At 45.5% G+C, this 14,402-nt stretch overlaps 1 protein-coding gene across 1 annotated transcript; it reads left to right on the top strand.

Annotated features, from left to right (window-relative positions):
• The first annotated feature begins 3,418 nt into the window (after nt 1–3,418).
• On the top strand, nt 3,419–3,937 carry LOC129599591 (acidic leucine-rich nuclear phosphoprotein 32 family member A-like). Its single transcript, XM_055497874.1, has 3 exons — nt 3,419–3,571; nt 3,629–3,788; nt 3,843–3,937. Exons 1-3 carry the CDS (start codon nt 3,419–3,421, stop codon nt 3,935–3,937), a joined length of 408 nt encoding a protein of 135 aa, XP_055353849.1.
• The last annotated feature ends 10,465 nt before the right edge of the window (nt 3,938–14,402 follow it).

The raw sequence follows: 14,402 nt of genomic DNA, 5'->3' as shown, positions 1-14,402 counted from the left end.
AGTAATCCACTGGATTCTGGACGCACCCGATCCTTTTTGAATAGTACGGGAGCGCAGCTTCCTCACACTGCCTTCAATCTGGTCCGCTATTCTCTTTTTACCGCGAAAGGGAGTGGTGACCGGAAATAGAGGTCGCCGCGGTCGCTTGTATGGATGCGTTGAGTTCTCCGTGTCTTCGGGCTGCCGTTTCCGACGTTTCCTCGGTACTGTCGGGGCAAACAACGCTATGCGCGCTGCTTTGGTTGGTCGCACTTCACCGCTGTCGTCTTGAAAATATCGCTTGCGTCATTTCTTCGGTAGTGTTGGTGGAAACAAAGCAATGCGTGCTGCCTTTGGTCTATTACTGTCTTCCGGCTCGTTTTTCAAGTCCCGCTTTTGGCCTTTGGTAGGTAGATCCGCTCGGGGTGCAGAGGCTGCCGGCTGCTTTTCGGAAGCTATCAGTGGTGGTTGTGCGGCAACGTCAGCTGATAATTCCAAAGGATTTTCATCGGGTATGGCTTTTTGTTTAAGAGCGAGGAACCGTTCCAGAATACTGCTTAACTGGCTAGCTTTTTCAGATTCACTTATATCGGTTCGTTGCAGGGTTCTAGCCACTAGCGCATCCAGCGTTATTACGGCGTGAGCTTCTGGCGGCTCCTTGTTGATCTGGAGCTGGTTCTGCATCCGGTTCTCCATCACACGCCGTGGTACTATGAAGAATTCATCCATTACAGATCAACGACGTTAAAACTCCGGCAATTACAGGTAAAATGGCTCCAGCGAATCCTCCTTGTTGGAATATTCTCCGTTTTTCTTTGAGCGGATACCTCCGCAGGGCAATCAGCTTTAATGCTTTCCGGTGGCGTTTACATTTCTCTGCGTGCGCTGGAGACAAATTCACAGTATTTTTTACAATGTTGACAGCCACCTCTTCCAGTGCTTTAAGTTGGGTCTTGGTCAGGTAGCTCATCAAGACCTTCCGCTGCAGCGGCTTCAGGTGTTGAATAGTAATTATGAAGGGTGCCAAAGCTTTCACACGTTCGGACATTTTGGTAAGGTGTTGGTACGGTTTCGGTCCAGATAAATACGCATTTACTCATTCGGGAGTACGTGCTAACGAACCCTTAAATAGTCAAAACAGTTTTGGCGTAAGTCCAAGACAAGTGGTTGATATGCCTCTGTTGTGACTTTGTGGTATGCGTCCACCAAATGCTTGAGTCCTGTTTGACGAGCCAATAAAGAGATCTGATTGATATCACGCACGTTCTTAAATAGTACCAGGTACTGGGAGTTCAGCGTTATGTCCCGCATAGTCTTTCCTTGTTTGTGCAGGTTTTGAAGGAGCATGATGACGGAAATAATCTTGTGATGTATTCTGCGGGTAAAAAGGTCCGCGCACCGCACGTCTTTACACAGATCCGTAGCCAGGTCATCGATGACGACTACAATATGGCTGTCGCTATCAACAGAGTGCACCACTGAGAAGAGGTCATCCAAACCATGTAAGAACTCAACTTGTGCAACGTCTTTTCGTAGTTCGTCGAAACCTTTCTGCCACTGACCATAACAATACAGTATCCGAGTTGGTGGTCGATCAATGACCGCTGAACTATTTTTGAGTAACGTGAAACAAACTGCGTTTTACTCGACATCGTAGGTCCACAAATGCACATACCGAAAGGAGCGCAAAAGCGCGGATAATCATATATTAACCCAAACATTTTTGATTCCGAAATAATTCACACCAGTAAGCACGTCGGCTTAAATAGGCTAATTATGCAAAAAACATTTTAATTTTATCCAAAATCAGCTGACGGCAAAGCGGGATTCTTGTACGCAAGCAGCACATTCAGTGCAACAAATTGCATGCCCACACGGTGAAAAACAGATTGAAACGTTTTTATTCAAACGTACGCTGCACTCCTTTTCCAGCTGACAGTTTTCCTCCAGTCGTGCTTCGATGGTACGAGCCTTGATTTTATTTGCCGCTCTCACGAGGTCCTGGATGCGATTGAAACGCCGAAACCGTAGGACAGCCTTTATCAGGTACGTGTAATACACACCTTCGTCCCTGGCAAGCGCCACCAAAAAATCCATTCGATTCTTACGCAGCTACCCGCCCACTTCAATTCATCGATATTGTGAAACCGTCGAACCTCCTGAATAAATCGCGGGCCTTTTTTCTCCAATAAATACTCACACCGAGGTTCATCCTTGGCGTGCTCAATCCACGGGTCGTCATCGCGTGTCCACTGCATCAGTTTACGGCCACAGCAGAAGCATTACACCTGATCCCACATTCCCCCCATAAAAAAGAACCCGGCATTGGCCATATCCATTGGGCGTTGGCTAATGACTTGGCCCGGCCATTTAGCGTACGTGGCAAATCGATCGCGGTATTCCTTCATGGCCGGAACATACACCTCACCATCCGCCACTAGAGCAGCGAACGGGCATTCCGGACTGACACGCCGGTGCTCGAACTTTGGCAGGTCACCGATCATCCAGTTGAAATGAACCATCCGGCACAGCACACACTTTACTTCGTCTCCTTCTCCTGTGTAGATGAAACCAGCTTCCGCAAGGGACTGCGGTGAAACGTACGACAAGGGCCATTTGTCAGACGTCTTTAAGCGATCGTCCAAACTCATCTGTCGTTCGGCAGCCTGTACATGAATGTCTATTTAAGGACTACGGTCGTACTCGTACTTTATCGGCTTCACAATGGCTAACCTGCAGCATATGATGTGCTTGGGTCGTAATGTCGAGCAAAAATGCAAAAAAGCTCTTTTAATTATTTTGTACGTTGTGTTTTTTATTGTTTTCGGTACGCTTATTGTTACGGACGGAATTGAAAAAGTTCTACAGACTGATCACTGGAATAAACTTCACGGAATGGTACATTATGACTTACCGATGTGACGGCGGAACAAAAGCAGGTAGGATGACAATCACGAACGGTCATGTTAAAACGTGCACAGTAAGTCATTGAAAAAACATTGCGTTACTGACCTTTACCGATTTTTTGGGTCTGCTTTATATATTATCTTGGGTATAATCAAAAACGATTATCTTTGATGGGATAATCGATTTTGGTTATTTAACTCGTAAGTGAGATAATCAGAACCGATTATACGTACTACCGTTACCATAGAGTACTAGTACTAGGATAATCAAAAACGATTATACTTCTCAAAACGGATTATCCTGTTCAGTATATAAAGGTAAAGCTGGGATTACGTTTCTTGCAGTCTGTTTTTGAAATCACCTGTTTTTCTTAGTCGATAAATCACTAAAAAATGCCTGCAACTTCTCTCGCTTATAAAGAGGTAGCTTACCGCATCTTATTTAGCAAGCTGAGCCCCCAAACCCCGGAAGCGGTGTTCGACGGAAACAGATTCCGCCATCGGTCCTTCCTGGGTTCGCCAAGTTACAAGGAATGGAAAAGCTCAGCCTTATTGATTGTAACCTCTGGTCCTTGGAGGGGATGCCACGCCTGCCCAATCTTCGTGTACTAATGTTGGGTGACAACCACCTAAAAGACCTGAGCGTCATACCCGCGTGTTTCCCCAACTTGCAGAAGCTGTCCATCGTCGGGGACTAGCTCGGGTACCGCGATGAATTGGTACCGTTGACGCGTCTTCCGAAGCTACGCGCGCTCGATGTCGAAGGCAACGAGCTGTGTGAGATCCGTGGCTACGACCGCTGGATGGTGGATGCGTTCCCTCGGGTTAAGTTGTTCATCATCACCGCTTATGATGTCGACAGCGATGAAGATGATAACGATGACATTTCCTGGTTTCTCAGCGGTAAGTCGATAGCTCTACCTTTGTACAATTCTTTCATTAATGCTACAATTTTAGACGAAGCCATGGATGCGGATAACGAAGAAGAGGATGAAGGCGATGCCATTGAGGGACCTGGAGAATCGGTGCCAGAGGTCATCACATTTGATTAGTGCCTTCAAACGGTAAGCGGATTTGTTTTGGCATTTTGGTTTTTTTAAAAAGATTTTTTTTAATACTGACTTATTTTCAAGTCTCGCCTTGGAATTTTTTTAATATTAATTTCCTTGGTTTTGTTCTTCCTTATGTACCATTGCGCGCTTGCTGGCCTGATATTGGTGTTGAAAAATAAAACTATTCGATGATCGTGCGGCGACGTGATAGTGCAAAGTGTTACGATACAATTTTCTATTTTAATACCATTTTAATTTTCGAATGCGTTATACGCTAATGTATGCGCAATACAGTGCATGGGCCGGCTGACAGGGGGCCGTCAGCCCACGTGCATTGACCGGTGGTATACCACACTGTGCCGTACATGCAGCAACGCCATCTTCGCTTGCACCGTATGTACCGTAGTACGCAGCGAGACGAAGTGATGTACCCCATTCTACTGCCATGAGGGGCGCAGGGTTTCGACTACTGTAACCGCTAGATGAAGTGAGACCATAGAGTCTAGTGTACGGAAAAATGCCAGCCCAATATCCATACTTTGCTCCATGCAAAAAATGTATTTGATTTTCCTCAGCTGCTACCAACATTTGACACGTTTTACTGTTCTTTACTATTTTTTAATTCTTTGCAACAAAAGAAATTTGTTTTAAGAGCACAATGACAGAGCGCTGATAGTTTTCTATTTATAAATCTGATTTGTTGTGATTTTTGGGGTGCCCCTGGCAGGAGCAGCACAATACTAAATGCAAGGCAAAGTGTGCGCCGCCCGGTGGGAGGAAGGCTCATGCTCAATGGCTAACGAGTGGAAGGCAGCGCCCGGATCTATCAGTGGTCTCACATCATCTAACGGCTACAGTATTACATAAGTATGCTGCGGTCGTGAAGAACCACAACAAACCACATTTTCCCAGCGCTGACTAACACACGTTGCCGAGTGACTGCACAAGATACTGTACATAATATAATATACATACAGTACGCACTACTATATTATAAACCCCCGGGCATTCTTTCCCCACCCGGTCCATTAATCCGCTTGTCTCATATTAATTTTGTACACCTCCGCTAGTCTTGACAAAGTGGTCTTACCTGTTAACCTTACTACTGTCTTCGTTGGGATCTGGTGTTGCTGGTGCGCAGTCTTTAACTTCTTGGTCGCCGTGCGATTCTCGTCCATATTGGCGAAGGGGGGGGGAAATGGCTCTAAATAAACCTTGTGGAATGCAAACTGCAAACCAGTATGCAAAGATCATAGTAAAGCCGTACTGTACCCACGCTGTACCGTACAATTCCACCAGACAACGGAAACAATCTTTGGCCTTGAAATTGAAATTTGTTGCAAAGCGCGATTAGCGTAAAAACACATTCGTACTTTTTGGAAAAAGTCTTCTGTTTTACTGCCAAACGAACTCTTTTACAATAATAATGAGTGACACCTCGTGACTCGATTGTAATGTACGATGGCAGTTTTGTAATGCACATGGAAATTTACTTACAGTATATTGTTACTTAACAAAGTTCAACGTTGCTTTACGTGATCATGAATCAAAAGGCAAATACACGTAAAAAAATACTAGGTAGGACAAAACATTAGAAAAAAAAACGCGGTTAAATTACGGTTACACACAAACTGCTTCCAAAAGAAATACATACTTACTAAACTAGATGCAATATGGACGGAAAACTGCTTTCAGCAAAAATGCTGCTAGAACTTCAGACGAACACAAAACCGGCGGAAACGTAAAGATTATAGCCCATGTCGTCAGTCATCCAGACCACCGGGCCACTCGCTTTCACGCTCGTACTCCAAACGCCAGTCTTTGATGAACATGTCAGTCATCCGGTAATTAAAGTTCGTTTTGTCGTTGTAATCATAATTGTCGTCATTCCGATATCCAGAACCGTCGCACACCGCCGGAACGCGATACGGCAAGGGTAAGCACACCGAGTTCTGCGCATAATCCCCTTCAATCAGTTCCTCATCCAGTCTTTCGACATCGGCACCTCCATCAAGGACCACTGGTCAGCCTCGGCATTGTAGGTTTCGAAGAACGTCACCGCACGGTTCCGTCTAATATTCCCGGCGAGTGGGTCGTTCCGCCGTACACCCAAATCTGGCCGTCCTTGACGAAGACGCAGTGATGGTAGCGCGCCACGTTAAGATCCGCGATACGCTCCGGTTGGGACTGAGCGCGGCTCAGAGAGACGCGATAGCAGGCGGTTATCGGGCTCCCGTTTCTTCTGTCTGAAACTAAGGGGTTACCATACGTGCAGCCGCCCGTGAAGTACAGATAGGCCTGGAAGACGATGATCTGGCTGTGACTCTGGCATTGCGTCGGCTCCTCCCAACTGGTGTGCTTCGTCCCCGTATTGCTGGAGATGTCGTAGAATTCCACCCAACCCGCCGGATAAATATCGGTTCTCTCGTCAACGGATCTCACCGAGAGAAAGCAGATTCGATCTTTAGAAAGCGCGTACGCTTCCATGGAGATTGGAGATACTGCAATAAAAGACAAGACCTATAAAACAGTGTTTTAACAGAGGAGAGGATGAGCTTACCGATTATATCGCAGATATCTTGCGGCGATGTCCGCGTACTCTTTCCTCTGCTCTACGCACTTGATGCCATCATTCCTCATCTGCTGAAGCGTTTCCCATTCAACCGTACGAAGTTCACCTTTCTCCGATCGTTTGGCTTTAGCTTTGCCTTTCGGCACCCAGATCACCCGTCGCGGTTGCTTCTCGAACGTGTAATACAGGATTTGTCCGATCTGACGCAGTTGCCTAGTTGCCATATCAAAATCGTACCACACTTCACCATACCCGCTCTTCGCTTTGCAAGCACGGTAAAATTTGCTGCCCAGGGCCACCGCAAACAAACATTCTGCGAACGGGGCGTTGACTATGAGGGTGCGCGAAATACCGCTGATACAGTCCAGCGCCATCATGGCGTCCCCCGCGAAACCGTACGCCGAACTGCTGACGATCAGCTCCCGGCCGACGGCCACCGCGAAACCGTCAGCGGCGATCTTGGGCCAGCGTCGGTCCAACCTCGGCTGCAACGGTGTCTCCAACTTGATGAGTTCGTTGCGGGTGAAGTGGAAGCGCCTCTGATTCGGTAAACTGAGGACGGCGTGGGTGATGCTGAAGAAGCCCCTCAACGGTCAGTTTCTCCAGGTCGATGGTCTCCAGTTTCTCCCGACGGGCCAGACGCCACAGCTTGGCAATCTCCTCCGCACTGCACTGGGAGAACATGTCAGTCTCCGTAAACGGAGTGCGGCGTGGATGCTGCGGAACAACGACCGCAATGACCAGTCCTCCCAAATCCACCAGCCCATCCCGCCGAGACAGACGCCACAGACGGAGCACATTGTGAATATAATAGAAACATATTCACACTGCGATATTCAATAGAAACAGGTACCGCAGTTGGCTGCGCCAACTGGCAACTGCGGTACTAATCCGAAGTTCTTGTTTCGCCGCCGCCAAAGATAACCACAAGCGATTAGCTATTTAAAATGGTAATGGCTTCATAAAGAGCTAAGTATTAACACGCGATGATTCATACGCTCAAGCCGCACAAGTTACTAAGCAAGTTTCTAAGCGTTTGCTATGCACAAGTTTCTAAGCGAGCACATCGTCAGTTTTTTATGTGCTTAGATTATTTTTAATCTATACAAGTGACATACGCTTTTTACTACTGACCTTGGGCTTTATAAGCGTAAAGAGTAAACTCCGTTTTGAGTTTACTCTTTACGTTGGTTTGTTTGCTTTAGCGTATGAGTTGGTTTGTTTGCTTTAGCGGGGTTAGATAAGTCAGTATTCATAATTCATTGACTTTCTCTCCGGTTTTGGCTTTTGTATGGCTACTGAAAAGTTAATTTTGGCTTAAAATCAAGTGGTTTCTAATAAGTATTGGCTGTCCTTCGGCACCCCGACACGTTTAAACACGTTATGAACGATACATGTTAACAAATTTTTGGATGGCAATTGCGTCACTTTACAAGCGTGTGAAAAGGCAGATTATGGTATTTTTCGGACCGGCAATGGCTATTAGTTTTCATCTATTTATCTGATTTTCCTGATTACATATTTTGACTTAGATTAATTATACACTACACTAATTATGTAACTACATTTGATCTGTAATTCTAAAACAATGGGAAAAACCATTTTTGCATCCACCCAGGGCATTTTTCTCGAAACCGTACTTAACATGCACAATTCTCGCACTTAGCATGCAAAGCACTGCCATTCAGAATACTTCCACCCCCATTCTTACTTTTATCATTGAAAAAGCTTCGCATGCAATCTTTTGCTAGAAGTTACCTGAACGAAATGCAGGTTGAACAAAAAAACCGTTGTTTGTGGAAAAAAGAAGGTTATTTCATCAAAGGCCACCTTGCTACCATTTCTATCAGGTCTGCGCTGAAAGTCTGAGTCTGAATCTGGTTCTGAATGCTAAAAGTCTGAGTCTGAATACTAAAAGTATGATTCGGATCCTAAAACTCTGAATCTGACTACCAAACTCTGAATCTGAATAATAAGACTTTGAGTCTGGCAGGTGACGGCCCGAGTCTCAAACTAAAATTTTTGCAGTTGTCACCGAGTTGTGTTAAAAGAGTAACTAATAACTCTGGCGATAACAGTTATCTATACAAGTAATTATAGGTTGGTATAAGGCGGTATAAATTGCTCGTGAACAGCAATGCGGAGCAGAGCGTTATGAATACGTTTGTGCGGGAAAAAATGTTGTCTGCGTCCAGTGTAGGATGAGATAGCCGGTATGTCCTCTGAATTTACCTAGCCAGCCTGCGCCTGCATAAAATACGCACCTATAAATGTGCTGCTATGTTGCAAACTGTGCTTACAATAAGTGGAATACACATAATATGCAATAATTATACGCTCCCTTTCCGACTTAATCCAGCGGTTAATAAATATATAACTATAACCAGCTGATACGTCCTAGCACTATAATTTAAAATTTCTACTTTTTCCAATAAAAAAAGTGTTGCTACAAAATAAACGACATATTTCTACACTCTATTCCTAAAACGCAACTGGTCGCGCGCTTTCGTAACAACCCTAAGTGGCTTTGAAAAGATTTTGATAAGCCTGAGATTTAGAAAACGTTTCGAAGTTAACACTGTAACATCCTAGAAAGTTCCAAAAAGATCAATAATAATTATAATTTTAGTTCTTAGATTTTAAAACCCTTCGATATACTGCATTTCCAAAGCTGGCCCGCTCAGTGGCCATTATCTCTTTATTTCAAAATTCTGCGTTTCTTAAATTTCGAAACATTTAAAAACATCTCGAAAGCTTTCCTCTATAATTTACCATTTATATTTTTCTAGTATTATTATACGAAATATTTCCACATTTCTAATTTTAAATTACATTTCCATACCTAAAACTCTCTAGTAATGCCAAATGCTAATAACTCTTTAATTTTACCATATCCAGTTTTTATTATACCAATATTTCCACATTCCTAATTCCTAGATCAAAATTCCCATACCTAAAACACAACCGGAGCGCGCTAGCGCGACCAACTCTTGCATGCTATCGACAATAACCTTAAGGTTGTTTTGTTCACTTCCGTGATGTAAGGGGTTTTGTTACGATCTTCTATTTATAGGAATTGTGTCGGTACGTGATACCAAATTCGTACACATGTGATGAATAGTACTCAAACCGGTGCCGTTGGCGTCGCCCCTAATCCAGCAGCACTAATGGGCGGTTGCCGTATACGCCCGCTGTTATAAGCAGGGGCCCACTGCCCCTGGCCCTTAACCTGCGCTCGGGCCGGGTTTTATATAAAACTCGCGCTACACACACACACACACACACACACACGCACACGCACACGCACACGTGCTCTTGCCTCTTGCTTGCTCGCTCGCTCGCTCTCTGTTCATATACTTACAAGGCAACAGGTGGCCAGCATGCAAGTATAATTTCAGCGGTTCTGTCTGTTTCTCTTACTCTCCTCTCTTTGTTCACGCTCACGTGCACCGAATGCACTTTTGCATGCATCAATGGAGATCTGCTTCACACTTTCAACACGGGGTTCTCTGTCAGTAGTGATAAGAAATCGATTTAGCTCTTATTCCCATACTCTGCACGCTGCAAAAGTTTACAATTATTTTCCATTTTTTATCCATTAAAGAGGCGCCGTGTATGTTGTTGTTGTTGTTGCTGTTCTTATCAGAATTTCATTCGCTTACTCACATGTCATGGACCAATATTGTAAGGTGAGTGAAAGTTTGTGCACGCTCGCGTCACATTATGCATTCATTTATTTCCATAATATTCATACAGAGTGCACACGCATCTTCATCATTTTCAAAGAGAAAAATAGTTGCGCATGCTATACAATCTTTTCTTAAGATGTCGCAAATAATTACGTTGTTCACTGTGATGACAGCCGGAATTACAGTCTGTGCTGCTGTTGCACTGCAGCAGCCTCTGTTAGCGAATGCCCACGGTCACGCAACATACATTGCGTGTCCCCATTTTTGCGTTTGCCGTGAAACATTTTGGAAATGTTTTGACAGCAAAGCAAATCTGTGGCCGTTGGATAATCAGCCATCTGCAATCGTGAAGGGAGTGCAGATGCTGGATATGACCGGATCGGACGTCAACGTTCTCCCCAACTGGCCGCCAACCCACAACTTCCCTGATCTGCAGATGATTTTTCTGTCTCCGACTGTGTTTGACGGCTCTCGCCGCTGTAGAGAGTTGGAGTGTCTGGAGAAGTTGGGACTGCGAATTATCGCCAACCGCTGCCCGGCAGGTAGAAACAGTTAATACGCACCAGCAAAGGCCCTATTATGAATGTGCCAGTCAAAGAATTATATTAAATGCTAGTTTCCTGATAAATATGACATAAATCGAACAAAAATTGTTTTAACGGATATTTTCAGATTTACGCAGTGGATGCGGATTTCCTCCATGCTGTTCGTGGACTTCCGCTCAACCGCCTTCTCAGCCGCCGGTCTCGACGGTTACTGAGTCTTGGTCAACCACCGCAATTCCTCGGGATAGAGACTCGAGCACCCGGGCCATGACTCCAACCGGCGCTGACGCTAGCGGTAAGACCACAGCAGCAACAACACCTTTATCAGCGGCAGCAGATGGCGACACATACAATATTAGTAGCGTGACTGCCGCAGCAGAGGCTGTTGCCAATACTACATCAGTAATAACGGGGCAAAGTACAGCAGCGTTATTATTATTGTTTTCCACTACTGCTACACCGTTGCCGTTGACGCGGCCGCCGCTCCCGTCCACTGCAGCGGCTATCACTCGCCGGTCCACACGACGATGGACATTGACCACCCCCACCACCGCCGTCACCACCACAACAACGGCAGGCGGTGGCAGTAAGCTCGTGAGTGATCTGCCTGTGGTTAAGCAGCCGCCTGACACAGCGACTCCTCATTGGCAACAGTCAACCACAATGCGCAACCTCGTGACACCCCCTTTCACAGCAACTAGATTTTCGAGAAAGACTACACCATCAACAACGTCGTCATCACCTCGCCCGCTCACCACCACCCCCACCACTACCGCCCATAGCTCAAGCGTTGCCACCACGATAACAACAGCAACGCAAGGGCATAGTGCAACGGCGAAGGTGTCAACAAAAGCCATCAGTGACGGCTTCAGACCTACGGTTCCGTTGTGGTCGCCATTGGTGTTATGGCCTACGACAACGACGCCGACCACCAGTTTTCATTAACGCTAGCACCAGTGCCAGGCTTCCGCTGCACGCGCTGACATTCATACATAATGACAGTAGTGGCGACGGGGGCAGCGGAATTCATGTTCTAACTGATTCTAACGCAACATTGCTGTTGTCATCTGCTGTGGCATCCTCCAGCTTCGACTTCAGCAGCAGCGCCACCACGACCACCACTGCAAGCACTACCGTCTCCACCACCACCACCAGCACTACTGACACCACCACGTCCAATGCATGTAATACTACCTGTCCGCCTTGTATGCTTGTAGGGAGTGAGGTGCAGCGTGGACTGGCCGTAGATCCGTACACTGTAGCTGGCATAACGGTCGGCATCCTTTTCCTGATCGGCCTGAAGGTGCTGTGTATCGCGTGGAAGCGTGGTTTTCGTGTCGGTCGGACTGTCAACAGTGCCCGCAGCCAAGATGTCGGGGCAGCACGGCCGACAGCTCCCCATGGTCGCCAAAACCGCCCCGGACGAGATGCCGAATCCGGTCGTGTTCCACCCCACCAGCAGTCCCGAACGCCAATTTTCAAAAAAAATCGCTTGTCGGTATCGCCTTTGCGATCAGAGCATCACTGGTTTTCACCAACAACCAACCGAAGCCAATTTTCAAAAAAAACGAAAACCCACGACGAAAACCTCTAAATGTCCGGGGGCTTTGCCCTGTCTGGACGCTGAGCAGTTTGACCCGCCAGCAGGGCGATGCAGGGATAACCTGTATATCGACCCATGAGCACTGAAGTGAAATGAAATGAAAATCAAACTGATGAAATGACGAAAGTGAACTGATAAATTGACACTGAAGCAGGTTCTCGTAGCTACTGGCCAGGGCACGAGTTTCCTAGAAATCTGAAGCGTAGCGGTTACGTAACCGGCTGTGAGTAGACAGAGTTCGAAAACAGTTTCCTTGAGCTGAAGTTTTTTGTTTGCCAGAGCAGTGCCTGAGCATTCACAGTATCGATACGAATCTTGAGCTATAGTATTGTATGCGAGAGCGAAAAGCGAGAGCATACAGGTGCACCAAAATCTTAGCGTAGCGTAGCCATACAGCCAGAGCAATTGCGAGCGCTGTGAGCGGTGAGAGAACACCGGAGATCAAAATCTCGAACTGAAAAGCCAAAGTATCCGGGTGAGAACAAAAGAGTCTACCTGGAAGTCAGTGTAACAAACACTGAACAACAAAAGGGTAGCTAAAGTTTCCGCGTAGGGACTAAAAGCTTACCGGATTAAAACCTGAGGCCAGTGCAATGGACGCTGACAGTTTCAAAAGAAGGGAAAGCGCATCGTCACCTGCATACGATAATGCAGTAAGGCAAAATGAAAATGCCGTACAGTTTGGTGGCATTGCTGATAATGAAGAACTGTGGCATGATATGCACCCGTTGCAGTCTGAACTAATCGAATATTCGCTCAATCAGGAAAAGTTTGAAGAAGCAATTGAAAATTGGGATGCAAGAATTGATGAAGAATTAGATGTGGATGAACTGAGAGAGATTGCTTGGGCATCACTGTATGCCGCACTTGCACCCCAAAGGAAGTACAGGAATGCAAATCACATATGTCATGCATTAAGCGGCCGCAATGATCATTTGGCAGTGTACAACAGTACTCTTAGTGCTGAACTGTCTAAATTACGTAATAAAACTGGGAGTGTAGAAAATGAATGTCGCACTGAAAAAGCACGAGCAGATGAACTGATGAAACGTCAGTTAGCTTTATTGACGAAAATGGAAGAAATGCAGCGAACGCCTAAAGTGTCTGAAAAAATACAGTACCCGCAACTATACGAAGGTGCACAAGAAAGCGGTAAAGTGGAACGATTTATTCTTGATTGTGAACGGTGCAAAGATTTAAACGGTTGGAATGAAAAACAATTAATTCAAAAAGGACTGTCATATGCACTGAAAGCTGACGCATACTTGTGGTATGCGGAAACTAAAAAATTAAATCCTGATAAAAATTGGAGTTACTGGAAGGAAGTGTTAATTAATCACTTTTCATCGGAAAGTGACCCGGCCGAAATACGACAAACAATGTATGCACGTGTCTTCAAAGAGGAAGACACGGTTAACTCATACGTTGATGGCTACTTAAATTGGTTTAATACAGTGAACACAAAGGAAGAGGAAAGAGTTTCAGTACTTGTCCAGGGATTGAAGAAAACTCGTGTGGAATGGTATGGCAAGCTGATTATGTCAAAACCTAAAACTGTTGAAGACGTAATGGCGCAGTTAAAAACGCTGTACGCACTGAAAGTGCAAAAAGAAATGTGCGGTAATGATGATTGTTCTGATTATGAAGATGGGTGTGAAAATGTGTATGATGGATATGGAAATGATTATTCGAATGAAAGTGATGTCGAATACAACGAAGAGTACGAAAGTTGTGGAAGCTACGGTAATTACGGTAAAAACCCGTATATTATTGGAAATGTGGAAATTGAAGTAAATAAGTGGCGAACCAATAGCGGTCAGCCGATCTGTTTTAAATGCCACGAGTTGCATCCGGCTAAATGCTGCACAGTTACTGGCAAATGGAAAGACGTTACGAAAGAACCGCCGATTGAAGTGCTTAAACGGTACAATATGAAACGGGTCGAAATGCGGTCACTGGAAATTCGTACTGTACAGTGCGATTTAAAATTAACTGAAAATGTTGAAACTAAAGCGCAGCGGCACTCAAGTTTGCGGGGGCGAAATGCGCCCAATGA

Source organism: Paramacrobiotus metropolitanus, unplaced genomic scaffold, assembly GCF_019649055.1.
Source record: "Paramacrobiotus metropolitanus isolate TYO unplaced genomic scaffold, Prichtersi_v1.0 Parri_scaffold0000149, whole genome shotgun sequence".
Taxonomy (NCBI): Eukaryota; Metazoa; Tardigrada; class Eutardigrada; order Parachela; family Macrobiotidae; genus Paramacrobiotus; species Paramacrobiotus metropolitanus.
The sequence above is the reverse complement of the archived record's forward strand: the minus strand, read 5'-3'. Positions and strand labels throughout refer to the sequence as shown.

Coding starts and splice junctions, on each gene's coding strand:
- LOC129599591 (XM_055497874.1), top strand. CDS start 3,419: ATGGAAAAGCTCAGCCTTATTGATTGTAACCTCTGGTCCTTGGAGGGG. Junction 3,572..3,628: donor ACTTGCAGAAGCTGTCCATC/GTCGGGGACTAG, acceptor CGTCTTCCGAAG/CTACGCGCGCTCGATGTCGA. Junction 3,789..3,842: donor CATTTCCTGGTTTCTCAGCG/GTAAGTCGATAG, acceptor CTACAATTTTAG/ACGAAGCCATGGATGCGGAT.